Source organism: Mchenga conophoros, linkage group LG17 (assembly GCF_057382185.1).
Source record: "Mchenga conophoros isolate Kocher_MC1m ecotype Shallow Benthic linkage group LG17, M_conophoros_male_GT1.1, whole genome shotgun sequence".
NCBI classification, from domain to species: Eukaryota; Metazoa; Chordata; class Actinopteri; order Cichliformes; family Cichlidae; genus Mchenga; species Mchenga conophoros.
This window is the reverse complement of record NC_140542.1, coordinates 37040821-37068631: the sequence shown is the minus strand read 5'-3', so window position 1 is coordinate 37068631 and position 27811 is coordinate 37040821. Positions and strand designations below refer to the sequence as shown.

At 40.4% G+C, this 27811-nt stretch overlaps 1 protein-coding gene across 1 annotated transcript; it reads right to left on the bottom strand.

The window, feature by feature from the left end:
• Positions 1 to 177: 177 nt before the first annotated feature.
• muc5e (mucin 5e) lies at positions 178 to 27811 on the bottom strand. The gene is made up of 45 exons (XM_085250904.1): positions 27749 to 27811; positions 27427 to 27471; positions 27052 to 27277; positions 26403 to 26532; positions 26235 to 26298; positions 23600 to 23682; positions 23220 to 23415; positions 22918 to 23043; positions 22702 to 22822; positions 22446 to 22581; positions 22280 to 22357; positions 22121 to 22190; positions 21881 to 22018; positions 21239 to 21388; positions 20994 to 21088; positions 20631 to 20763; positions 20247 to 20490; positions 20074 to 20114; positions 19863 to 19951; positions 19564 to 19718; positions 19351 to 19489; positions 18950 to 19054; positions 18508 to 18702; positions 18250 to 18322; positions 17974 to 18143; positions 17034 to 17190; positions 8700 to 8804; positions 8475 to 8616; positions 8322 to 8350; positions 6589 to 7743; positions 6424 to 6498; positions 6055 to 6261; positions 5683 to 5924; positions 5389 to 5575; positions 5089 to 5311; positions 4719 to 4891; positions 4501 to 4570; positions 3822 to 3931; positions 3685 to 3716; positions 3389 to 3542; positions 1501 to 1538; positions 1273 to 1380; positions 935 to 974; positions 712 to 820; positions 178 to 512 (listed from the first exon to the last, which is right to left on the bottom strand). Exons 1-45 carry the CDS (start codon positions 27795 to 27797, stop codon positions 350 to 352), a joined length of 6570 nt encoding a protein of 2189 aa, XP_085107030.1. The 5' UTR covers positions 27798 to 27811; the 3' UTR covers positions 178 to 349.

The following is a 27811-nucleotide window of genomic DNA, read 5'->3' as shown; positions in this document are numbered from 1 at the left end:
TATGTCTCCCTCCTGTCAATATATTTGTATCTTTTATTGCTTTTATTTGATTCTGTGAAGCACTTTGGCATACCTCTGGTTTTTAAATGTGCTATATAAATAAAATTGTATTGTATAATTTTTAAAAAATACACTGAGACAAATGGGTAGGAATCGTGATGAAGTTTATTATGGAGTTTTTACATTCAAGAAAACAGAGAATACATGCCTTCATAATAGCAAATCATTCACTTTATTTGATATAAAACTGATTCAGCATTTACTTTATATAAGGAACAACATTTTAATACATTTAGTTTTCATGTGACAGTCTAATGGATAATTCTTTCTTTCATCTGAGTTTTATTTTTCAGCTTGAGCCGGAAGATCTACAAGCACAGCTGGTGATGTGCTTGTAGTAGTATTGTCTCGTACTGAGGTCAGAGCAAAGCAGAGTCACGGGCCTCCTCTCTGATATCCAGTCCAGACAGCATGTGTTGCGCTGCTCCAACAGGTCACCATGTAACTCCACCCTGTTGCAGAGGAGAATGGGAGTGGGTGAAAGTGGGATAGAAGAGAGAAACAAAAAATCTAAATTTCAGAAAAATATCCAAAGTTCGCACAGAATTCATACAACGAATCTAGATGCACTTTTCTTTGGTTAGTGATTATGAAGTGAATAACAAGGGCCTCAAATGCATTAATTTGCATCATCACTATTGCTCATCTCACCTTGGCTGAGATTCACATTTCCCCTGACACACAGGCATCTGCATGACAGTGGTGCAGTTATCTACGGTGATGTTGAGGGTGGACATCCTAGCAGCACAGCCCTGGTTACCTGAAGTTTGAAGTAACAAAGTAGAGGTGGAACAATGTAAAGAGTGTGAAATTAAAATAAATAAATTATAGCTTTCATTTCTATGTGAAATGTTAGATTTAGGGTCTGACTTACATGTAAAGCAGCAGTGTTGGTCATCCCAGATTCTGTCCTCCTAGAGAAAAAGCCCCACAAGTTGTAGACTTTAATTCTTGCGCTTGTTCACACAGTATTTAATTGTAGTTTCTAAGCATCTTTTAAGGGTAAGTCTTTCTTTCTCACAGTGCTTGTTCTGACAGTGTTCTTCTATTGTTATTATTTGACATTTAAATATTGAATATACATGAATTCTAACACTTTAGCTTTGAAAAGCTCTGCAAATAAATGTAAGTACTGTGTAAAGCTTCACCGATATGAGCTTATTATTGTAGAAAATCAATCTAAGATTTTACAGTTTACTTGAACATTTTTACCTCAGAGCAGCTTTCATTGGAGCAGACTTTGGTCTCAGTCTGAATGCCGTCTTTACTGCACTTCAGTGACCTGCAGGGATGGGCAGGATCTGTCCACTGATCTCCCACCTACATGCACAAAGAACATTTTTAATTTAAAATGAAGAATCAGACAATGGTTGACAATGATTAACAATTTCAATCAATTTAGTACAAAGAGACATTACAATAAAATTCAATGCAGCATACCTTGTATATCTTCTCATTATAACTGCAGGTCTTGTCAACTGAAAAAAAAAGACACGTTTTTGTGTGTGTGTTTGACTTTGCTATGTTTTTAACAGCAGACATTTTGATATGAAACACAAGTGTTATTAAGGTTTAACCTAACATTTGTTAATGTGATTTGCAATAAATGTGTGTGCCTAATATTTCATGTCAAAATGTTTCCTAAATGATTAATTAATTAAGAAGAGGCCACTTTAGGCTTCTCCCTCGATACAAGGGGTCACCACAGCAGGTAGCTGCGTTTGAGTTTATGCTGGATGCCCAAATGGGATTTGTGGATGTGAACTACAAACCTTTTACATTCAAATGCATAAACCATTACAATATGGAGCCATCTATTAAACAAATCACCCAAACAAACAAATTAAAAAAACGACAACAAGTAACTGACTCTTCAAATATATTCTGGGTCACTAACAACATCAAAGATGCAGCTTCACACAACTAAAATATATCTGCTAATAGATATGGTGTTGTTCTACATGTATTTGTGTATTTGTTACTTGCTCTTCTGCGATGCATTATCACATAATTGCCAGTTGAGATTTGGAAGTATGAACATGTATGCCAAGATATCAGCAGGAATCTCTTATCTCGTATATATGATATTTTTGAAGCATTACCAACAACAAAGTTTGTGAAAACTACTCCAGAACTACTTCTTAATGAATGATGATAGCGATAGGTATGGAAACTGGTATTGGTGGAATCATTCTACCATGCCTATTTTTTAAAACTTTTTGCTGGTAAACTGGTAAAAATGAAGCTTTGGCTTCTAGTTTGGAGTAATCATTGCTGAGAACTAGAGATCACACTTGTTGAGATTAGACTGTATCTAGAGTCAGGGTTAGTTTGTCTATGCCAATTTTTCCCTTTCACTGTCATATTTTCATCATTTTGTGCAACAAATTCCAACTAATTAAAAGCTGAATATTGTGCTGACATTTTGTCCTCGCTTGGAGATAATTTAAATAAAATGGCAATTTATGAAAAAAATCAAAATTTGCAGTCCTGTTTGACCTTATAGTTATGGAATATAATAATTAATTGTTTGTTTTGTGGGGAGGTTTGCAATCATACACTGCAAAATCTCCAGTGTTAAATTGACACTAGAAAGTGTCTATATGTGTCCACTCTTTTGAGTGTTAAATTAACACTTTTGACAGTGTTATATTTCTAACAGGAAGCTAGTCAGTGTTGAAGATTAACAATGACTAACACTGAGCAGTGCTGATTTGCTATCATTTGCAGTGTACTTCAAATATAACTTCCAAATTGAGTGTACAGGAAAGGAAAATACCTGGAGGTTAGACAATGTTAAGTTCATAATATACCCAACCCCTGAAAAGTAAGTTTACTTACCAGGTAATATTGGAAAATATTGTTTGTCTTTCTACAAAATTACCAAAAAATTATGCAGTGCTTTAAATTACTTATGAAGTACTTAAATTGACTTATAATACAATCATTTGTTTTCTGTAAAAATCTGATTTGTTACCCTCTTGTTCCACTTTACCTACTTTTAAGTATTTGTACTTTATTTAAATATATTGTCATTTATTTTAAATACATTGAAAATCTGATTAATTACAAGTGAATTGCACCTTTAATCATGGGACATATTAAAGATTGTTACCCAACATACTTATTTGATAAGTACGGCTAATGTGATTACCAATTTTAGGAACAGCGCATTACCTTACTTTGTTGCAAATACATTTGACTAAAGCACATGTCATTACGCAAAAAAAAAAAAAAAATACAGAAATTCTATAATTCTAAAAGATACTGAAAACTTTAAAAAATCAATCATTAACTGAACTAGAAAATATGAAACACCTTTACTTACCACAAATCGCATCACCACAGCAGGAAGTGTTTATCAAAACTGCATTGGGGCCACAGAGGGGAGCTGGCTTAGGAGGTGGTGGAAAGCACTCTTCAGTCATAGTCTGGTTGTTACATCTACACAGTTTGCAGTTGGACTGCCAGACTTCACCAGGCTGAAACACACATACAGAAATATTTGTAAATCTACACTCAGATCTAATACTAATACGCTTAAATTATTTGAGCTAAACTGTTGATTACAGAATGTGTCACATAACAGCAGCATCCCTGTGGAAATTTGTAGCTTTTACTTACAAGTTTAGGTTCTCCACTTGGTCCTTTGCAATCTTTAGGGAAAAAAGAAAGAAAATCCTTTATTTATCTTCCTGTAAAAGACTTCAAACAAAAATTGTCTAGGTGTCATTGTTATCATCTTAGGCTATACAACTTACAGGAACAAACAGGCAAACAGATGTTTGAGTGATTTCCTGCTCTGGTCAGGTTGCTGGGACAGAAACAACCTGTGCTTTTTTTTTCAAGCAAAGCTCCTGGATAGCGCACGCTAAAAAGCCAGAGAAAAGCATGAAAATGGTGTAAATCTTCAGAATAGTATATGAAGGAAAAACATGTGGAAATTACAAGGTGCAATCAGAAAACAGCTTCCCCAATAAAAATCGAAACATATCTAATTTCAGATATGGGATGGCCAACAAACACATTGTTTCAATGCACCAGACGTGAAGCTGCCAGACACACCAAATTTCATAAGGTATCCCTTAAATGAGATTCCTCAGAAAATTATAGTAAAACTCAGCCTTGAAAATCTTACGTTGATTAAATTCATGGTGCGAAACTCCACTGATTGTCAAACAAGACAGTGAGGTCACATTCAGAACCCAGTGCATTCAAGCATTTACACTCTGGACTCTTAAAAAGTGCTGTTTGGCTCCTTGACATAAAAGTTATTCCAGTTTGACACAGAAGTTGATGCAAGTGGTAAAACTAGTCTAAACCTAGCCTCCCAGGAGGCTTTCCTAATGTGCCTTGGAGAAGACCACAAAGAGATCAGTCTTATATGACCAAGCTGATTAACTTTTTATCTGCATCACACCAAAAGTAAAGTTTCCTAACCCTCCATAGCAGAAGTCATCCAACTTTGTGCTGCATTCTCTGTAAACCAATCCTTCTGGACATGGCACATCTGAAACACGATCAAGGACACTGACGTTAATAATACATCAATTTAAATTAGAACTTGCAAAGAAAGCAAATTTATTCATAAATCACTTAATTTCTAGCTTTACTGGTTTGCCATGTTAATTGTAAGACAAAAAAAAGACGATGCATACCACAGGTTCCATTAGTCAGTCCTCTCCAGTCAATACAGAAACCGAAGCTTTTACATTCTCCTGCAGCTTGCTCCAGAGATGAGCAAGAACCATTTAGGTTCCTGCATGAATCAAACTCACAGTTCTTCTTTTTAAGGTTTAGATCCACGTAGTTGCTGCAGTTTTCAAAGACACTGGAGAAATTGAAACAAAGTGAATTTAAGAATATTTGCTGAAATTATACACAAAGAGACAGAGAGCCACACACTATTACAATTAATAATCAAAATAAAGCAGTATATAACATGTAGATTTATCATGAAGTACACTTGAAGCAGTTTTAACACAACAAATCCATGATTAGTAGGCTACATTCATGTGTGGACCTTACGGGTGGAGTAGAAGTTCACATAATGGGTTTGGAGGGCAGGGAGGCGGAGGTGGGGGAGGAGGTACTGAGGTTGGCCCAGGAAGACAGGGTACATCCCTTGGTGCAGAATTACAGGCAGGCTTCAGAGGATCTGGATACACCCAGTCATAGGCCGTCTTATCACAGCAGCTGTCATCCTCAATCTGCCCTCCTTTACGAATACACGATGCTCCACCACACACACCTGCAGGGAGAATTGATAAGTGAGCTCTGATAAGCTTATACTTCTAACACACTTCTAGCACTCCATCCAGTACTCACCGCATTGTCCCTGGGTGTTATTGACGAAATGCTCCATGGCCAGGTTCACAACCAGGGTATAGGATGGAGTGAGGGAGACATAAGAACGAATCTCTGGGAGATGAATTGACACCATGTACCCCGTGGTCTCAAATCTGAAACCATTCTCCTCATATGGTGGTTGGACTGTCACATTGTTCAGTGTAGCCTAAAGTATAATAACATTATCATCAAAATTAGCTGTCTTTCCAGTGAGTATTCTCAGTTACAAACTGCTGTATAATTACTGAATATGGATGCATGATGAAATCCTACCTGCACTACAAACAATTGTGTGTTGATGTTGAGCGCAGCTACATTGTTTTGATATTTCAGAATGAGTCCTTTGGCACAGGAGCCTTGCAGGCCCGGCACGCAATAAAAGTTGTCCACAGCAATGGTCAGATTATGACGTGGTGACTGCTCCTCCACCAAGACGTAGGAGCACTGATCCAAGAAATCAAAGGGTATTCCTTGGAAAGAAACATAGTGGGGATCCCCAAACAGCTCACAGTGACCTGGGAATGGATAAAAACACAATTTGGATTTCAGCTAAAAATAAGAATCTGTCAAAATGCCAACCTGAGCCAGCTGCACAACTCTAATAATGACATTCTGGGTTAGTCAGTCAGTGGTATGGTCACTTACAGTCACATTTCCATGTTTCACAGCATCCATCCGAGACCTTTACGGCCCGTTCTCTGGGACAGGGCAGAGCTGTAGACTTTGGGCAAACCACTGGGGTCAACTCTATCTTTCCACCAACACAGTGCTTATCAAAGCAGTCCTCTGACCATGTCTCCCCACAAATCCAGCTTTTTTTACTCTTCAGGTCTACACATCTACAGACTGGTGCTGTGGCAGAAAACAGGGAACACAAAAATACAGAAACATTGATTAGGTTATTCTCGTGAATGACTACTATGATCATAAATGAAAATGTCTAGTTGGTAGTTAGTTAGGTGGTTGTAGACATAGTAAATATTGTGGGAGCTTCTGTGCTGGTAGCAGTCATACCTGACGTTACAGTAGTTGTTGCATTGGTTGCAAACGTGCTTGTTGGCCGAAGCGTTCCAAATGTTGTGGGAAATACTGCCAGAGATATAATATCGTTTAGGTTACTCACATAAACGACTGCTATGATGATGAATGAACAGTGCAAAACAGATACATAACATTTACCTTGGGAGTTGTTCTGAGGTGGTGTTGTTGTGATTGGGGGTCCTGTATTAATTTCGGGTGTGGATTCTGTATTAATAGATGAAAATGTTGTGGTGCCTACTGAAGTGCTATGGTTTCCCATTGTTGTAGCACCTGTTTCTGTTATTTCTGTTTGTCCAGACGTTGTCACAGTATTAGTTATCAGTGGCGACGTAGATTTAGATGTTGTTGATTCAGAGTGGGAGGTAGTAGGTTGGGTGGTTGTAGTAAATACAGTGGGAACTTCTGTGCTTATTGCTGTCAGACCTGAGGTTACAGCAGATGTAGAATTGGTTGCAAAGGTGCTGGTGGACTGAAGTGTAGTGACTGTTGGCTGCGTATGTTTTGTCGATGGTGGAGGTGTTGAGACATATGTTGATATAACTGTGTTTGTCGGCTCTGATTCTGTGGCCCGTGTTGTTGAAGCATTAAGGAATGAAGTACTTGTAGGTAGGTAAGAGGTTGAAAGTACTGTACTAGCAGATTCAGTGGGAGTCTCTGTTATAGACTCTGTTACTGTTGTAGGGTGTGTCGAGTGAGTTGTGGATGTTGAAGAAGTTGACAGTGATGTGGAGAGTGTGCTGATAGTAGCTGTAGTTGTGTTAGCTTCTGTAGGGGCTATTGAGGTAATGGTGGTAGGTAAAGTAGTTGTTGGTTTAGTGGTGTAAAATTCAAATGACCGATTGTTACCGGTCACTGGATCACTGGTAAAAGTCGCCATTGTTGTAGCAGTGGTGGTGGACCCTGTGGTTCCAGTTGTAGTTTTAGTAGTTGCTGCAGATGTAGTAGTGGGCGTTATTAACCATGTTTCGCTGGTACTTGAAGTAGTCGTAGTGTTTGGTTCAGAGGTGGTGGGGGACCATGTTACAGTAGTAGTTGAAGTAGCTGTAGTTGTTGGCACAGGAGTTGTTAATACAGCAGAAGTGGAGGGCATTGTTGACCATGTTTTTCTAGTAGATGAAGTTAGTAGAGAGGTAGCAGTGGGTGTCGACCATGTTTCAGGGGTAGTTGAGACTGTGGTAGTGGTAATCACTGGTGTAGTAGTAGTAGTAGTAGTAGTAGTAGTTGTTTCACTTGTAGTTGAAGCAGTTGTTTTGAGAGATGTTATTAGTGTGGTGGTAGTTGTGGGCGGAAGTGCTGTTGAATTAAAATTGATAATAAGTGCAATTATTAAAAGAAGGATCCATAAAAGCACATATTATTTAAAAATAATAATAAATTTCAATAATATTTCCTTGTATTCTCTATCATTACATTACATATGTTTGCCTTCACTAACGTTTTTTACCCATTATCACTCCCAACTCCTCACATGTAGACACAATTGATCCCATACACATCACATTTTAACATGCTGGGTATTACTTTGTATTTCAGCATAGAAGATAATTTGATAGATTTAAATAGTAGTCGCACAATGTCTGAAATAGAGACAAATTTTCTCTGCTGGTTTGTAATGTAATGTCACTCATGGTTACCAAGGAAATGGTGACAAATCTAGTTGAAGATGAAAATCCAAATTCTCTTTTCAAAATGTGGATAACATGTTTTTCTACAACTAGCCAAGTTATGTTGCTCCCTGTGCTTTTACTATCTCATAGCCCTGATTGGTCAGGAGTCCTGAACAAGCACCAATATGTTGTGAGTTAGAATTGAAAATGAATTGTTTTATCGGCCACGTATAGTACACACATGAATGTATTTTTTATACTTACGGCATTTAATTGTTCCATTTTCACAGGAGCTGAATAAAATAGGAGAGTAAGAAATAACCAGCCGTCAGTGTAACTAACAACACAACTTCATGACAATTGCATGGAAAATGTAGATATTTGCATGCCATATATATTGTGAATGTGTCAACTTACCATTCAAAAGAGTTTATTTTCACCACTTGTCCAGGTCGTACAGTCGTGTCATTAAAATAACAAGAGCAGTTCCTCAATGTGGTACAATCACCAGTATTCTCATCATAGTATGGCTTTTCCTTTGGACATCTGGGGTAGCAGCCTTTTCCAAAAAGTAAATATACTCAGTTGTTTGTGCAAGCTGAACTTTAACATGTTAGACTATAACTGAGAAACATTGGTTACCTTCCAGCTTCTGAGTGAAGTCTTTGCCACAGGTCAGAATCCTACCACAGGCTTCATAATGCCAGCTACACTGGCCCTTTTCATTGTAGTAGTCACAGTAGACGGCTAAGATGTAAATTATCACAGTTTATGTTTTGTTGTATTCAGTGTTTTGTAACCTTCAAAAAACATTGATCGCATCATGCAGATTGTTGTACATATCCTTTGATAGTGCCATATCTATTGTCGCTCATGAGTATGTGGCACTATGTTAAAGACAGAGACATGAAAATAGTAGCCCCCCATTTTATTTGATGCTCAGAGACATTTTCTTTTAGTAAGGCCACTGCAATGTAAGTTTTACTGTTGTATAAGTTCCGCCAGCAGAGGGCGCTCGGTCCTGTACGCATCGGTAGCTGACGCTACAGTAGAAGAAGTAGTGTCAGTGATGAAGAGGCAGCGTACGGCCTGCGCGCCAAAGATAACTGATTGCCTTATTTCTCTGTTTTTACAGGTAAGCTGGGTGGTTGATAATATAAACAGATGTTATAAAAGTGACAGACAGCAGTGGCGATTAATGATAAATGTCTTGTGTGTGGCGAATGTTAAGCTAAAGAGCTAATTTCCAAGTTGGTCCAGTTATTAGCCTGTGCCGATTCAAGTGTTAGACTGTACCGAAACTCTGTGAGCTCGGTGCAGGTGTATTGTTGGGTTAAAGCCACAAGATATATATTTTGCACAATAAGAGAAAGTGTGAATTGCTTTATGTTTAGTTCATGAAGAGTGAATGCTATAGAAATATGTTAAGAAAAACATTTATTTGAAAGAGATCTAGTTTATTAAATACAGTTAAGAAGACAGGTCGATAAATAGATTAAAACAGTAGCAAAAACAAGATAAAACTGTAATGAGTTCACTATGTTGTTCATGTGCATAGTAAAATGTGTTTGTGTAATTTAACCAGTTTACAAAGGTGGTGCATGTGAATGTGAAACTGTATAAGTTACTTGTATAAAGTAATGTCGGCTACAGTAGAAGAAGTAGTGTCAGTGATGAAGAGGCAGCGTACGGCCTGCGCGCCAAAGATAACTGATTGCCTTATTTCTCTGTTTTTACAGTTTTCTGGAAAAATAAATATGTTGCACGGGAGATGAGTTGGCCCATCATTTCAACAGTGTAACATATTTTGGCGAGCCAGCCAGGAGGTGGCGCTAGTGAGTCAACACCATCACCAACCACCTTCTTTCCCAAGAGACGAACCTTCAACCAAAAGAAATGGAATCTCTGCAACCTCTGCGTGACGAAGTGAGTGCAGCCTTGTGGCAGTTGGAGAGAGAGCATCTTGTGGATGTCTGCAGGCGACTGAAATGTTCCGGCCTGGACAGCGCAGAGTCTCACAGCAAGACCAAGAGGACACTCATCAGGTTGGCAGAGGGCATGTTTGATGATGTGGAGAAAAGTGAGGAAGAGGATCAAGTGAAACAGTTTTATAAAGACATTGCTGTATACATCCAGAGACTAAGCAAAGGGGAGAGTCAGTCAGAAAGGGAACCCCAAGGCATAGAGTCTATGCAAAAGGAAGATCTTGAGAACACCGCATGTGCTACTCCAGTACATATTGCACATTACTCACCCAGAGCCCGACCAGAGGCAACGCGAACTCTTCAAGAGGTAACACTGAAGAGGGAGTTTAAAATCTGTGGGCAGATTGGAGAGCATGGGCAGAAGGACAAGCTATCCTATCTCAGCTTGATTCGCCAGATTGAGAATGGGAGTGAAAAAGGGCACTCGGAGACTGAAATTGTGGAAGCGGTAATTAGGGCCATTAGTCCAGGAACACCCCTAAGAGACATGTTGGAGATTAAACGTGGGTTAACACTTAGCAAACTGCTCACCATATTAAAGGGACACTATAGGGTAGACAGCCCCACTGAGCTTTACCATCAGCTCCTCAATATCTCCCAAGAGCCCAAAGAAACTGCTTTAAACTTTGTATTTCGTGCCATTGAACTTAAAGAGAAGTTGTTATGGAAAGCGGCAAATGAGGAGACAGATGAACTGTATAGCAGAGCCACCATCCAGCGCAAATTCCTCCGCTCCATTGAAACTGGGCTGCTCAGTGACTCTATCAAGTATCAGCTACTGCCCCCCCTAAACGACATAACCATAACAGATGAAGAACTGATTGAGAAAGTCAATGAAGCTTCAAAGCTAGAAAATGAAAGATTTGAGAAACGGAAAAGGTCCACTGCAGCCAAGATTCCCAGGGTCCAAGAGCTCCAAACAGAATGCCAAACAGCCCTGACATCTGCTCAGAGCCCCTCCAAACCCAGAGAATCCCCCGCTACAGTGGCCATGACAACAGTGAAAAATAAAGAGACTAAGTCAGACACGCAGCAGATTATAGAAGAACTACGTAAAGAGATGAAACAAATGTTTATGGCTGTCATGGAAACCAGTCCCCGCCCCATGGCACCAAAGCAACGAGAAAAAGGCTGTAAAAAGTGCAAAGAAGAGGGGAAAGGAGAGAACTGCCTGCACTGTTTCAAATGTGGGCGAGAGGGCCACTACTCCCGTGGATGCCGAGCACCGAGACTGCCATCGGGAAACGGGGAGGGACTACTGAGACGGGACCAACAGTAGTCCAAAGCCCACGGTCCCATAATGAACAGTCAAGCCCACCAACATCCTCCAAAGAAACTGCAACTGGTGTCCCATCAGCGATAACTGAGGTTCACTATCTACCCCCTCAACGGAAGTCACGGTTAGTAAGCCTGGTGGGAAACAGATGTACTGTGAACTGTTTTATGGACAATCACCCAGCTAAGGTGTTGTGGGATTCAGGGGCACAGTCCAGCATAGTAAATGAAAACTGGCGGCAAAACCACCTCCCTCACACAGTCGTCAGACCTGTTTCAGAACTGTTAGACAATGAGACGCTCACAGTGCTTGCTGCAAATGACACACCCATTCCCTACATTGGTTGGATAGAAGTCAGCTTCAGACTAGGCAGTGATTTGTCCCCAACCAGTGAGCTGCAAGTTCCAATATTGGTATCCAGTGACCCGGCTGTGGCCAGTGATCCCATCATTGGCTACAATGTCATTGAAGCTATCGTGAACCAGGAAGAAGTAAAGACCAAAGGAGGAAGAAAACAGCTAGCACACTATGTGAGTAAAGCATTTGAAATAACTGTACGCACTGCACATAATGTTGTCAAGCTTGTGCAGAACAGCAGTGAAGGCCCAGAGACAGGTGTGGTAAGGACTGGTGTAAGAAGAGTGCCTTTGTCAGCGAACCAAGTCACTACAGTTTATGTACGGGCACACGTTAGTTCACATGCCCGGGGCCAAGACATGCTCTTTCTACCTGATGGAGCTGACCCACAACCAGAGGGCATAATATTCAGTGATGTACTGGTGAAAATCCCAGACAGGAAAGTACCATATGTGCCCATCCCTGTGACTAACACCACAGACCACACCGTTTATCTGGAGAGCCGTAAAGTGGTTGGATACCTTGAACCAGTAAAGACTGTATACACAGCTGGCATCCAGACTAAAGTAAATGAGCTGACACAAGAGAACAAAAATGGTACAGAGCTAAAGTCACACAACCCGAGTAACACACAGACACGAGAGAACCAACAGAGACCAAAGTCATGGGACCCACCAGTGGATCTCCAGCATCTGGATGAAAATCAGCGAGCGGCTGCGAGGAAGATGTTGCGAGAGGAATGTGAGGCGTTTGCATATGACAGTGACGATGTCGGCTGCATACCATCCCTGAGGATGCATATAAGCCTCCATGACACAAATCCTGTGAAAAAGACTTACATGTCCATCCCAAAACCCCTGCACAACGAAGTGAAAGAGTATTTGCAAGACCTGCTTAACAAAGGCTGGATCACACCATCACGGTCCCCCTACTCATCACCTGTGGTGTGTGTCCGCAAGAAAGACGGCACTCTCCGCCTTTGTTGTGACTTTAGGGAGCTCAACCGCAAGTCAGTCCCAGATCGCCATCCAATCCCAAGGATCCAAGACATGTTGGATGCTCTGGGCGGGAGCTCCTGGTTTTCTGTGTTAGACCAGGGTAAGGCGTACCACCAGGGTTTCTTGGATGAAGAAAGCCGCCCCTTAACCGCCTTCATCACACCCTGGGGGCTCTATCAGTGGGTACGCATTCCCTTTGGCCTGAGCTCCGCACCCGCCGAGTTCCAGAGAAGCATGGAGCACTGTATGGCAGGCCTCAGAGACACTATCTGCCTCCCATACCTGGACGACAACCTGGTGCACAGCAGCAGCTTTGATGAACACTTGGAACATATCCGCCTTGTCCTCCAGCGTTACAGAGAGCATGGTGTTAAGCTGACCCCAAAGAAATGTGAACTGTTCAGGCGAAGTGTGAAGTTTCTGGGAAAGCTGGTAACAGGTGAAGGCTACACAATGGACCCGGCAGAGTTGGCCCCGGTAATGGCGTTAAAGGAAAAGACACCTGCAACCGTCGGAGAGGTACGTCAAATGCTTGGTTTCCTCTCTTATTACAGGCCTTTCATCCCCAACTTCTCCCGTGTAGCCCATCCACTCTACAGCCTGCTCAGCCCTCCATCTTCTGAGAACTCTGGTCCAGTCTCAGCCGACAAGTGCAAAAAGGAAGTGAAGAAAAGTAAAGGCCACTTACCATCACGGGCGCCCGTCCAGTGGACAACCTCCCACCAGGAGACATTGAACCAGCTTGTAGATGCACTTACAAGACCCCCCATTCTTGGGTACCCCGACTTCACAGAGCCTTTTGTGTTACATTGTGATGCATCACAGGTTGGGCTAGGTGCTGTTTTGTATCAGCGGCAGCAAGGCAAGATGAGAGTCGTAGCATATGGCTCCCGCACCCTGAGTCCAGCAGAGAAAAAGTACCACCTGCACTCTGGCAAATTAGAGTTTTTGGCTATGAAGTGGGCGATTTGTGAACGTTTCCGGGATTATCTGTACCATGCCCCATCGTTCGTGGTGTACACTGATAATAACCCACTAACATATGTGCTCACTACTGCGAAGCTTAACGCCACAGGTCACAGATGGGTCGCGGAGCTGGCCAGCTACAACTTCACCATCCGCTACCGTCCAGGCAAGACCAACGCAGATGCTGATGGGCTGTCGCGAATGCCGCTGGACATTGACAGCTACATGAAGAGCTGTACAGCTGAAGTTGGACAGGAAGCCATAAGCGCATCAATGGAGTCTGTAACGGTGGAGGAGAGAGACCCTTGCCAAGGCGTTGGAGTTATCCAGGTGAGTGCTCTGAAATTAATCAAAGATTCTGACACTACCCAGTCTTTTACACCAGACCAGATACGCAGAGCCCAGGAAGCAGATGAAGTTCTGGCAAGAGTGCTCTGGTATAAGTCGCTGGGTAGAAGACCAAGTAGAACTGAGGTGAAGTCAGAGCATCCTGCAGTAGCTGCACTACTCAAGCAGTGGTTGAAGCTTCACGTCGACCAGAATGGTGTCCTGCGTCGCCAAACATCACGCCGAGAGCAGCTACTGGTCCCTAAAGCCTATCGTCCCCTGGTTTTTAAAGAACTCCACCAAGACATGGGCCATTTAGGGGTGGAAAGAACGCTCGACCTGATTCGAGACAGGTTCTACTGGCCGCAAATGGCGAAAGAGGTTGAACACTTTGTTACAGAAGAATGTGAGTGTCTTAAGAAGAAGAAACCGAGTAAGCAGACCCGTGCACCTTTGTCCTTGATCCAGTCCACTTACCCATTCCAGCTGGTGTCCATAGACTTCCTTCACCTGGAAAAGTGTAAGCAGGGCTACGAGTATATACTTGTTATCATGGATCACTTCACGAGGTTTGCCCAAGCCTATGCAACGAAGAACAAAGCAGCTAAAACAGTCGCTGACAAGCTCTTCAATGACTTTGCACTCAAGTTTGGCTTCCCGACCAGACTACACCACGACATGGGCAAGGAGTTTGAAAACAAACTCATGGCAAGACTGAAAGAACTCTCTGGTATCCAGGGCTCCCACACGACACCCTACCACCCACAGGGTAATGGACAGGTGGAGAGATTCAACCGCACCCTGCTGTCCATGTTGCGGACCCTGGAGGACAAGGAGAAGGATGATTGGAAAGAGTCGCTAGCTAAAGTCGTCCACGCGTACAACTGTACGAAGAATGAGGCAACAGGCTACGCCCCATATTACCTCATCTTCGGACGTTCCCCACGCCTGCCCATCGACTTGCTCTTCAACCTAAAAAGGGATGAAGCTCATGTGGACTATGATGACTATGTTAGCTGCTGGAAAAAGAGAATGCAGGAGGCGTACACAGTGGCTTCTCAAACTGCTACCAAGGAAGCTGCTCGAGGCAAAGCGTACTACGACAAGAAAGTTAAAGGGAGAGATCTTCAGCCTGGGGATAGAGTGCTCCTCCGAAATCTCACTCCTCGTGGTGGTCCCGCGAAGATCCAGTCCTTTTGGGAAAACCAAGTCTACAAAGTGAAGGAGAGGAAAGCAGATGATAGTCCAGTGTATGTCATCAGCCCTGAAAATGGCCAAGGCAGAGATAAAGTGGTGCACAGAAATCTCCTACTGCCCTGTGACTTCCTACCAAGTGAGAAGCCATCAACACAGACTGTTCAGCCCCAAAAAGACTCTCCGACTGTGACAAGGAAGAAGTTCAGACCTCCGCGTAGACAGCAGCAGCCAGGGAATGGCGACACATCGGATGATGACGACAGTGGCACCTTCCAGTGGTACCTCAGGCCGGTTCCAGGGAGACGACAGAGGCAGACTCCGCTTAACCCTTTGGCAGAGTCCTTCCAGCCTCATCTGAGTCTCCACTGTCAAGAAGAGGATTTGCCACTACAGAGCGAAGAGGATTTGCCACTACAGAGCGAAGAGGATTTGCCACTACAAACTGAAGAGACTGGGCCTGGGCAGATCCAAGGCCCTGACTCTGACAATGACAGGCCATTGAGTGGTGATGCTATGACTGACATTCTAGCTGCAACTGGTGGTGAGACTGACTCTGTGAGGCAGCGGCCTCAAAGACAAAGACAGCAACCAACGGTACTGAGCTATGACACTTTAGGTCAGCCAACTTTGGTTCAGAGGAACTGTACAGTGACTATGGCTCAGGTTATTGACTGTAATGGCTTCTGGAGACCATGGGCTGTGGGAGTGTGTTAAAACTATGGTTGAATAGATGATGCACACAGAAATGTCAGGTGACATTTAATTTTGTGGGGGAGAGTGTGGCACTATGTTAAAGACAGAGACATGAAAATAGTAGCCCCCCATTTTATTTGATGCTCAGAGACATTTTCTTTTAGTAAGGCCACTGCAATGTAAGTTTTACTGTTGTATAAGTTCCGCCAGCAGAGGGCGCTCGGTCCTGTACGCATCGGTAGCTGACGCTACAGTAGAAGAAGTAGTGTCAGTGATGAAGAGGCAGCGTACGGCCTGCGCGCCAAAGATAACTGATTGCCTTATTTCTCTGTTTTTACAGGTAAGCTGGGTGGTTGATAATATAAACAGATGTTATAAAAGTGACAGACAGCAGTGGCGATTAATGATAAATGTCTTGTGTGTGGCGAATGTTAAGCTAAAGAGCTAATTTCCAAGTTGGTCCAGTTATTAGCCTGTGCCGATTCAAGTGTTAGACTGTACCGAAACTCTGTGAGCTCGGTGCAGGTGTATTGTTGGGTTAAAGCCACAAGATATATATTTTGCACAATAAGAGAAAGTGTGAATTGCTTTATGTTTAGTTCATGAAGAGTGAATGCTATAGAAATATGTTAAGAAAAACATTTATTTGAAAGAGATCTAGTTTATTAAATACAGTTAAGAAGACAGGTCGATAAATAGATTAAAACAGTAGCAAAAACAAGATAAAACTGTAATGAGTTCACTATGTTGTTCATGTGCATAGTAAAATGTGTTTGTGTAATTTAACCAGTTTACAAAGGTGGTGCATGTGAATGTGAAACTGTATAAGTTACTTGTATAAAGTAATGTCGGCTACAGTAGAAGAAGTAGTGTCAGTGATGAAGAGGCAGCGTACGGCCTGCGCGCCAAAGATAACTGATTGCCTTATTTCTCTGTTTTTACAGTTTTCTGTAAAAATAAATATGTTGCACGGGAGATGAGTTGGCCCATCATTTCAACAGTGTAACAAGTATATTGACAATAACTAAAATACAATAAAATAAAACTGAATTTAACATTAAGCAATGCAGGGTGTGTGTTGGCAAGAACTGAAGCACAGAAAAGAATTTATATAAGCTGGACTGATGATTGGCTGACGACATGCACACCTTATGTGGGGAAAAAGCTTAAAACTTACGGCACATATCAGGTGTCCTCCAATCTATGCAGACGTCCTGGTCACTGCAGGCCTCTGCATAAGCTGCCACAGCTGTGCAGAAACCCAGGAATTTCCCTTCAAACTCACAAGAGCAGGATTCCTGCACACAGGCATGGTAGTAGGGCTCTGGATCCACCTGAGGATCAGTAAACATCAGAGTTGGGAAGTACCTGACTGCAAGTTGTACTTCAATCACAACAAAAATGCAGATGTAATGTTTAACTTTTACCGGCATTAAAATCAGCACAAAAACTTTCATCATGTGGCTTTCCATGGTTGTTGTAATGTGTGGGTGGCTCAGAACCTTTATCCACAAAGTATATTATAAATTCTCGTGAAAAGTTTATGTGCATAATAACATGCCTTTTTAAGGGGCATGTTTTGGAACAAATTTCAATGCAACACCATCAAAGGCTGGATGTTGATGCCTTAAAGGTCTCGACAAGCTCCTTTTTGTTCACAGTTTGTTGATGTTGAGCATTGTTTTTTTAATTTGTGCTCCCTTTCATCTACTAGTTTTCATTGCCCTAAGCAGTGCTTCTGGATATCCATGTGCACCAAAGTGGTTTTCCTTGCTGCACCTAGAAATGCCTTTTAAGTCTAGGAACTCAAAAATTATTATAATGTTTGCATTACAATTGTTATCAAAAAGCTGTGGAGGAGGGTTTTAAGTTTAAAAACATTTGTTAGGAAAGTAAAAGCAAGAAATGTTATTACTTCAATAGGTTAATCAAATTAGCTGCAATGCTTATTAAATTTAAAAGAGAAACTGTAATCTAATACATTTTGACAGCAACACTGGTATCAAATTTTCACCGTATACAAAATAAAAGTCCCAATCCTCCCTTTGCGACTCTGCTTAAAAAGTAGTTATTTTTAAGCAAGCACAAGCAACTTGTGTGCAATGTGAAGAACATACTTTCAAGTGACAGTCTTTGAAGGTGCCTCCTTTAAGGATCATACAGCGCCTCTGGGCCCAGGCCGAGCAGTAGGAATTGCGTTCACATGGAAATATCTCAGTGGTCACATCAGTACAAGGGGGAGTTGCTGCCTTCCAGCTGTTGCCAAAGGCCATTGGACTAGAAACCACTAAGAACAGAGTTTTGTTTTTAGTTTGAGTGTCACAGGTAAAGTGTTGGTGTCACTGCAAAGACACCACCCCTAACAAAAAAGGAGAAAAAACTGACTGGTTTACCTGCTGAGCCACTGATCTGCAAGTCATTCAGCTCATTGGAGTCAAAATTCCCACAGAGGCCACACACTCTGTTCTGCAGGTGAGACGGTTTGAAAAAGAAAATGAGTATAAAAAGTACACAGTGGATATGTTATTAATTCAGTTCTGCATTTTTGAATTCTACTTCTCTCCTTTTCAAGCTTTATAGTGAGGATAACAGTATTCTACTACACAAGAATGGTCACGTTTAAAATCCTTCTTAGCATTTTTATTACTCACCCTCCAGTCTGGATGAAGTTCTACGGTGATCCGGGTGTGTTTGTCCCATATTAGAGTTAGACCTTTGCTGGGTACTGAGATTATGATATAGAGTCCCACTGTGTGTATTGTGTAAAGTGGATCTTGCTGCAAAGTCCAGCCTTTTTGGATTTGCTTGGTCACTCTCATGTCATTCAGGATAAGGGTGACTTTGCTCTGGAAGAGCAAGATAGAAGAACAAGATAAGGGATTATTTTACTGGTATATGGGCAGCTACCTCATAATGCACACCATTAATTCTGCAGCAAGTTATGTTCCATGATTCATGAACGACTTGAGTAAATAACCATCCTTTGACTGAGGTTGATCATTTCCAAGTAAGACAAAAAATACACTAATAAAAACTAGTATAACATGACCACCAAATAAAGGTCAAGGAATATTTAGGGATAGAGCCACTTACCTGTAAGTCCAGTATGATGGAGCGTGAACAGGTGAGTGCCTCATCACAGCAGGGCACACTCTCCACTCGGAGAGAAAAGGTGCCGTTTTGACTTCTGCAGTAATCCTGAAATCGAAAAGCATGGTTAAAACTTCCTTATTATATATCAAAAATCATGCATTTTGTTGTAGTTATGAACAAATGGTTACCACCATGACTGAAAGTCAACAGCTACAGTTTTTGTAATAGATAGAGAGAGAGAGAGAGAGAGAGAGACCTGGACTTTGTGAAAGTGTATGACTTATATCTCCTACATCATGAATCTGCAACTTTAAAAATAGAATTTACATATCTACATTATATATAAATTTTATATCATGCATGTGAACACATTCATGTTTTGTGATTTTTCTGGCTCTCACCTCTACAAGTGTATACTGGCAGTGACCACCAAAGCGATACCATTTAGCGTCAAAGGTCTGATAATGTCCATTTCCATAGACTTGACATGTCCCGGGACACGGCTCATCTGTGCAGTCCCACTGACCCTGACCACAGACACTGCAAGATAAAGTCATAACACTGAGTTTACAGAAAAACAAAACTTTGCGACTGAACCGGTAAAGTAGCGTTACCATTTTTTACAGTTGGTTTTAACAGTCTCTCCTGCCCTGAAGACTTTACCACTGTAGACACAGGTGCAGTTGTCCCTTGATACACAGTTTCCATGGTGATCTTCATATTGATCATGAGGACAATAACAGCCACTCTCACAAGTCACACTGGCAACCTGAAAATCACACCAACCTGAAAATTACACCTTTGTGAGGAGCAAACGTGTTTATTCTAATAACTAGTCACCCTTTAAAAAAAAAAAAAACTAAAGATGAAGCCACATTTACATACAAATGGTAATAATTATAAATATACATACCAGTGGTTTGCTGAGACTGTCGCAAGTTTTCTGAGCTGTGTTAACTGGGTATTCTGAGCAGTGCACGCACACCTTTCCATTCCTGCAGCCTGATGCGAACAAATTCATGTATTAAATATATTTCTGAAAGTTTGATATAATAATATGTTTACTGCCGTGACTCTTGCTCATATAGCAATGTATGTCTAGTACAAAAATATAATATATTTACCACAGTCCTTGGAGCACTGCAGTTCTCCATTCTTACAGTTGCTTTTGAAAACACAACATAAGATTAATAAAACTGGAACCATTGTATTTATCATACACCATCACTTTCATGCTAATACAAAATGTATTTGATCAATTTGAAATTCCTTAAAAAAATCTTTATGATCAACTCACCACTGTCGTCCATCGATAACAACAGGCCCTGGTGGCGTTATACCGCCGTGATGATGGCATACACATTCAGTCTTTGGTGTACAGATTTGTCCTTGGTTCAGGTGGGTTCCTTCTGGGCAGCCACAGCCCTCCACGGGAGCATCTTCCTGCCCACAGCGAGGATCAGGAGCAGACAGGGAGCGGCATGTATGGTTGCAAGCTCGCACATTGTAGGAGAACTCTTGGTTCTTTTCACATGTCAGTGCTGTGACAAAAATATTTTGATTCACATTTAATAATCTGCTTATACAATGCATCCTGCAAAAACAAGGCAGAAACTGCCTACATAAGACTATAAGTCGTGTGCAGTAAAAGGAAAACATATTTGCATTTTTAAATGCTTACAGCAGTTGGTAGCCTTCCTCCAGTCACCAAGTTCAACTCCAAGACTGGCACATGCTTTGGCATAGTTGCCCAGAGCAACACACAAGCACTGGACCAAATTGGTACCACAGTTACAAGTTCTTAGGATGCAAGCCTGTAAAAATATAGTCGAAGAGTGGAGTAGAAATATATGCACCGGGGTAATGAGTCAAACAAAAATGTATGCATCTGTATGATCAACATGTTCGCCTTAAACTGGTTTAATTTTATATGCATAATGCAGGTTTAAGTTTTCAACTTGTTATAAAGTTATAAATCAATATGTCAGCACGAGTTAGCTTCAGCAGTTTCTTCAGATTTGGTTGAGTAGTAAAACAATCTTACCGTATGGAACTGATCAGTTGGGATGTAGCCATGGCACTTTGCAAATATCCCAGCTGGGTTGTTCAAGACCGAACACTTTTCATCAGCAAATATTTCTGCAGAAATACATCAAATGCTAAAATAAGTAATGATTTTGCAAAACAATTTAGTATAAAACAGTTTTCTGTGTGTTAAAGACAAAATATAAAAGCATCTTCTCATCTGTGAATTTATAGGACAGTCTACTTTATATGACTGATTGATACCGTTGTCGGTATTAATGCAGGTTGGCGGTATGTTCGGTGTACAATGGCCCACGCTCCAGGACAGCGCAAAAGGTTCAGGTGAGTTCTCGATGATCCCGCTGCTGCTGGTGAAGTCATCTGTGGTGTCCTTGTTGTTGTTGCCACAGAGACCTGAAAGACAGACTTATTATTTTGTCTCAGATTTTTAGAACATTTCCTGCTCGGCAGCCTCCAGTTTGCATAAATACATTTTTATGGTAGAAAATTTGAACATTTATAATGTTTGCTGTGAAAACTGCACATATTTAACAACTTGTAATTTAAGTGCCATTTCTAGAATTCTGTTATATTTGGGTTTTTGTGGTACGGCTTGAGAATTTAAGTGAAAATAGCATTTTCTTTACTTTTGTGACTGAGAATTAAAAAGTATTCTGTATGTCAAAATTTCTGCTGTGAAATCTTTACACAAATTGGAAGAACTGAGCAGAAGGCTTGGTTGTTTCAAGACAGAATAAAATGCTTGTTAAGCTACAAAAATCACATAAAGTTTAAAGTTTGAACTAGAACATTTTTCTGTTTTACCAATAATTTGACAGTTCATAAAATAAATCATGATAAAAGTAATTCCAGGTTTAGTGTGTATTTGTAGACTAATGTACTAACCTGAAATCGTGCCTGTGTGTTTTCCTGGTGGTGTAATGTAAAGTTGGATTTCAGGAGACACCTGGACTTGGATCTTCATACCAAAGGATGTATGGACTTCAACATACATAGAGGACTGCCAGAAAACCAGGGCATGATCTAAAAAGTGAGAGAAATTAGTAAGAGATTTGGTGTTTATGTATCGAAACCATTCAGTATATATTATGAGGCTAGCAGACTAACTAGCATTCTTTTACCTACCAGACTGATGAAGTTCAGTAATTTCTTGGTCTTCAAATTTAACCATGCTGCGTGTGAATGTGTACATTTCCTGCAAATTCCAAATGATGTGCATAATCAGGCTCATTTTTCCTCACTATTAATTGATTTGATAGTTTGTATAGTGTGTGGGATATATACCTGGAAAATCTGGAGAACGACTGTTTGTATAGATGCATGCTTCCCAGAAAATCCAACATTTATTGTCCAGTTTAAGCCCTGCATGTGGTCATGAAAACAACATAGCATCACAATCATGCACAGTCGTCCTAATGTCACATATTTGTGCTGTAGGCTGTGTGTTTACCTGTGAGGCCACATATGTGCATTTACCAGGAACAACATATTTTTTGCCATCGAATGTTGTTACAAATTGCCCTTCAATGTCACATCTGCCTAGGCAGGAATTCTCTGAGCAATTCCATCCTCCACCATCACATATACTAAGGACAAAAGTTTAAAATGTGTTTTAAAAACTTCTAAACACTTTTATGATTCTAAAGTTAAGGGTTTTTATGTATTAAAATTCCAGTATCATTTTATTTTATTTTTTGGCCACTTACCATGCCTGACACTTAGTGTTACGTCTGTCTCCAGTTAAGTAAGTCCTACCAGAGAAGACACAGGGGCAGCTAGGCACACTCACGCAGCGGAAGTCTTCTGCGTGATCATCAAGCACCTTACCTACAATATAATTCAGTAAATTTTTGATGATGAGTTCTGATTAGTTTCATGTGACTTACCAAGGCAAAAAACAAAATACAGTTCATAGTATTCACCCTTTGGACAGACACAAGTGCTGGTGATAGCCTGGCTGGAAAAGCTGGGGTTAGGGTTGGAGCAGCTGGGAATAAATGCATTACCCTCTACTTTATAAACCAGGTCTCCAGGACACGTCGGCTCAGCTGCATTCATAAAAACAGAAAGGTAAATCCATCATGAAACTAAATGAAATGTCAGTTAGAATTCATCCTTTATCCGTAAAAGCTTAAAAATCCATAAACAAACAACTTTGCGACTACTATTATGAAGCTTTTAACCCTCTTTAAGACTTTAAGAATGATGATAAATGATCACCTACCACATTTGGTTATAGCTCTCCATTTCTGCCACACATAGCTTTTGTTTCCACAGTGCAGGGCAATCTCTTTGAAGAAAGCACAGCGAACGTATTTGCTGTTTTCAAAGCTGTAAATGTTCTCTTCACAGAGTTGGATATAAAATGGTGTTTTAACTTGCAGACACTCCATAGTGTAAGAAAAGAACTCTCTGCATACCTGCAAATATCATTGGAGGAACATTAACATTTTAGACTAACATCTTTTGTACGGCAACATTTATACAATATGATTATATAACTGATCGATTCCTGAAAACATGAAAACAAAAACAAACGAATAAAGAAAAGTGGATTTAAACTATGAAAATGATTGAAAAAAAACTATTGTAACATCAGCTTACTTGGTTAGTGACAAAGACAGGATCTCGCGTTTGACACGTTTCCTGGGTAAGCTTGCTCTCTGTTATCAGCTGCTGCTTGTTGCCTGTTTTCACAAATAAAATGTGCATTCAACTTTGAACAAAATATGCAAAAACAAATGTTTTATATTCCTAGAGATTGTATTTATCTTTTTTCATGAAAGTATGATACATAGAATTTTTAGAGCAACATACTGTGCTGGAAGAAACGGATGACAGCAGTTAGGTAGGGTCTTGTGCATGTCAGTAAATTAATACCAAATTACTTTCTGTACCAATTACAACATTGCTGCAGACTGAAACAGCCAGAGTGCTGGCCAGACTAGAGCCCAGAACACTGAACAAACAAGTGCATATGGCAACAAAGGCCCAAAGTTGAGCAACTGAAAACTACTTAAAGCAAGAATGAGAAAGTATTTCACTTTTAGAAGTTTTCTTCTTTTTCTTCTTTTGAAATGGCCTTCCCAAAGACTCAACCTCAATCCGACTGAATATGTCTGGACTATGCTTAAAAGTCCATACCAGGAAACCAGAGACGAGGTTGTATAATGTATGTAAAACTGTCCTAATTTTCCTCTTATTTACATCTAGCATAACCGATACTATATATTAATTATAATTACTATTGAATTAAGGCCTATATTAACCGCTATTTCAATTATTTCTGCTACCACCAACATTACCATACCAGCTTTATTTATAAAGCACTTTAACATAAAACCAGGGTTCACAAAGATCTGTACATATACAACAACAACAACAACAACCTTTATTTATAGAGCACATTAAAAGCCTTAGGCATACCAAAGTGCTTTACAAAAAACAATAAAATAATACAGTTAAGAGCATTAATATCAAATATAATAAGAACAGCAGACAATGTTCACAGTAGAAAGCCACTAATAAAATGGACTGCAGCACATAGATTATAGCAGACCCAGTGCCGCATGATAGAGAACACCAAGAATGAAGGAATAGTAAAAAGTTAATGCAATAGGTCGCAGTTAACAGTCAGCATTTAACGGGTAGAGAAGGCAAGTTCAAAAAGATAAGTTTTAAGGCGTGCTTTAAAAGAAAAAATAGAATCAGACTCCCGAATGCCAATCGGGAGGCTGTTCCATAACTCAGGTGCAGCAAAGGCAAACGATCGATTGCCTCTAGATTTCAACCGAGATCTGGGCTGAACTAACAATAACTGCGAGGATGACCTTAAAGCCCTGGCAGGGACATAAGGGTTTAAAAGTTCCTTAAGATAGGTTGGTGCAGTATTATTGATAATTTTAAACGTAAGCAGCAAAATTTTAAATTGAATACGGTATTTGATAGGCAGCCAATGCAGCTCAGCAAGAACCGGAGTAATATGGTCAAACTTCTTGGTTTTAGTTAGAATACGTGCCGCAGCATTCTGAACTGTCTGTAATCTATGTAGAAGGGTAACATGGAGACCAGAATAGAGTGAGTTACAGTAATCTAGTCTTGACGTTACAAAAGCATGAATGAGCTTTTCTAAGTCATTATACGGGATATAGTGTCTGGCCCTGGAGATGAGACGAAGCTGATAAAAACTAGATCTGACAACAGCAGACACCTGTTTATCAAGTTTAAAGGAGCTGTCAAACAAGACACCCAGATTCCTGACAGTATCAGAGATATACAAATAGCATAAACAAACACACAAACAAACAAACAAATAAATAAATAAATAAATAAATAAATAAATAAATGAAATCAAACATGTTAAAATAAATTGAGTCAACCTCTTAAAAGAGTGCCAAAGGCTTCAGCAAATAAATATGTTTTAAGAAGCGTAGCTTTATTAAGATGGGCTTTGTTTTGACTAATTGCCTCAAAGGACAAAAGCTAGATAGATCTTACACAGCTCTGACCTGGCTTTCAAGTTTAAGATCTGCCTTCATTTTAACTCCCGGATTAGTGATGATTGGTTTAACATACTGTGCCAGGGAACCAAGATCCGTTTAGTGGTCTCAGAAGTGCCACAAAAAAACCATCACTACTGTTTTATGCTCAATAAAATGCAAAAAGTTCAAAGCCATCCAGGCCCTTATTTCATCAAGACATTTAAGCAAAGGGTCTACGGAGAAACCATTTATCTTTTTAGGAGGGAAATAAATCTGCGAGTCATCGGCATAACAGTGGAAAGAAATCCCATGTTTCCTGAAAATAGAGCCAAGGGGTAGGAGATATAGGGAGAAAAGAAGGAGGCCTAAAACTGACCCCTGTGGTATCCCACATTGAAGAGAAGCAGCAGAGGACACAAACTCCCCAAGTTTCAAAGAGAAAGTTCGCTTTGCCAAATAGGATCTGAACCACTGCAGTACAGCACTCATAACACTGCTCCAAACGGGAAATTAACATTTATGATCCACTGTATCAAAACCAGCCGTTAAATCTAAAAGCACGATAATAAACCACAGTCACCTGAGTCAGTTGCTAAAGACAAATCATTAAAAACTCTTAAAAGGGAAGATTCAGTAGTATGTAAAGCTTTAAAACCAGCCTTTTCTTCACTTGTGTACAATATTGTGCTGTTGCTTATGTTATTAGACTTATACTACAGCTATTAGTTGTTAGTTTATTTGTGCTGTAGGTGACATACTTGTTACGTTGTGTTTTCCACACAGTCCAGTCATGTCAGTGCTCAGCTCTTGCTGCAGCTCCACCTGAACAGCAAATCACATAGAAGCTTCAGGAATTCTTCTTAGGGATTTATAGATTCTGTACATTTGACTTTGTTTAGGCTTTCATACATTATGTATCCTCTTACCCACAAACTGTCTATTCCTCCAGGTACACTATGCCAGGTGACAGAAAGTGGAAGCAATGAGCTCCTCAGTCTAGTGTAGATGCCGTACTGAAAAATATGCTGGTAGGTGTGATCGTATGGAAGGGAGACACTGTAAGAAAATACACAAGGAACACCTGCTCAGAAATGATCGGAGGTCTCACTTCTTCAGTTTTGGAAAATAAGTGAAAAACAGGAAATAATAATACAAAACAGCCTTTGCAGAGAGTGAGAGTATCTAGCGAATAGAATATCGTGTGTTTTTTCATTAAACTCAACCACAAAGACAAACACTTAATAATGCACAGTGTCCCAGGGCCAGCGCTAATAATGAACTAGCACTGATGGTAGAAGTGCTGAAATACCTGCGAGCATGATCGGCTTGGTTAGGTGGTTGAGTATGAGTGACATTTGAGTTAATGAACTAAAGTGTCTTTGGACAAAACACTTTGCTGGTGCCTCACATGCTTACGCTAACTGGTGTTCTGGAGCCAAAAAATGAGTAATTTAAGATCAGATGTTAAGAAACAAGGATCAGATTGTGTCTCGTGCAAATGGTATTAGGTTTCAAAGTCAAGCAGTTTTCTTCAAATGAAGCACTAACTTAGTGGATCCATATTTGAGGACAAACCTTTTCTTCTCCACCAGGATGCTTCCATTCTGCAGAACAGTCCGGACTTTGTTCATTGTGATCTCGACTTGAACCAGCAGCCCGCTGTCTCCTCGCCGTATGGTTATGTCGTATTCCACACGATTGTGGGTGAAGCGGGTGAGAGTGAACGGGCAATTGGACCTCACGTAGTAACCCAGGCCTTTGAAGGGCTGGACGACTCCACTGCCATACGTCCTGCAAGTAACTGATCATGGCAATGTTAAGTTGCTTACAAATTTATCGTTCAGAGATGGACAAGGGACCAAGTAAAGTAATGAAGACTGTGTAATTACTGTAAAAAGGATTGACTCTCTAAAATTAAGTTATCAAGCGACGACACTGACTTATACTCACATTTCTGAGTTTCTTTTGTTGTCACTGATCCACCGGTCCCAAAAACTGAGAGGTAAGGAAAAAAGACAATGTAATAACACTTTAACAACAACATTCAATTACAAGGAAAACTCCTTGTAAATATGAAAATACAGTGCATCATACTGTAGACAGGACAGTATACATCAACATTTTTTCTCTAATGTTTTTCTAAGATAAGAAGGAAAACCATAGTAATGCATGAAATCAATATATAACAAATATTTACACTGCTTTGATTTGTTACTTATTCTGCTTAAAATAATTAATTAATATTCAAAATATATAAATAAATGCATGGTACCTGAGACCAGTAAAAAACAGACAGACAGCATCCGTTGCTGAGGGGTCATTTTCTTCTTTCTGT

What these genes read in the sequence shown, in the direction of transcription:
- muc5e (XM_085250904.1), bottom strand. Translation starts at nt 27,797, where the DNA reads ATGACCCCTCAGCAACGGATGCTGTCTGTCTGTTTTTTACTGGTCTCA. An exon ending in TGAAACATGGAAATGTGACT is followed by an intron (nt 5,925 to 6,054) that starts GTAAGTGACCAT and finishes ATCCATTCCCAG; the next exon opens with GTCACTGTGAGCTGTTTGGG. An exon ending in ACTGACTAATGGAACCTGTG is followed by an intron (nt 4,571 to 4,718) that starts GTATGCATCGTC and finishes ATCGTGTTTCAG; the next exon opens with ATGTGCCATGTCCAGAAGGA.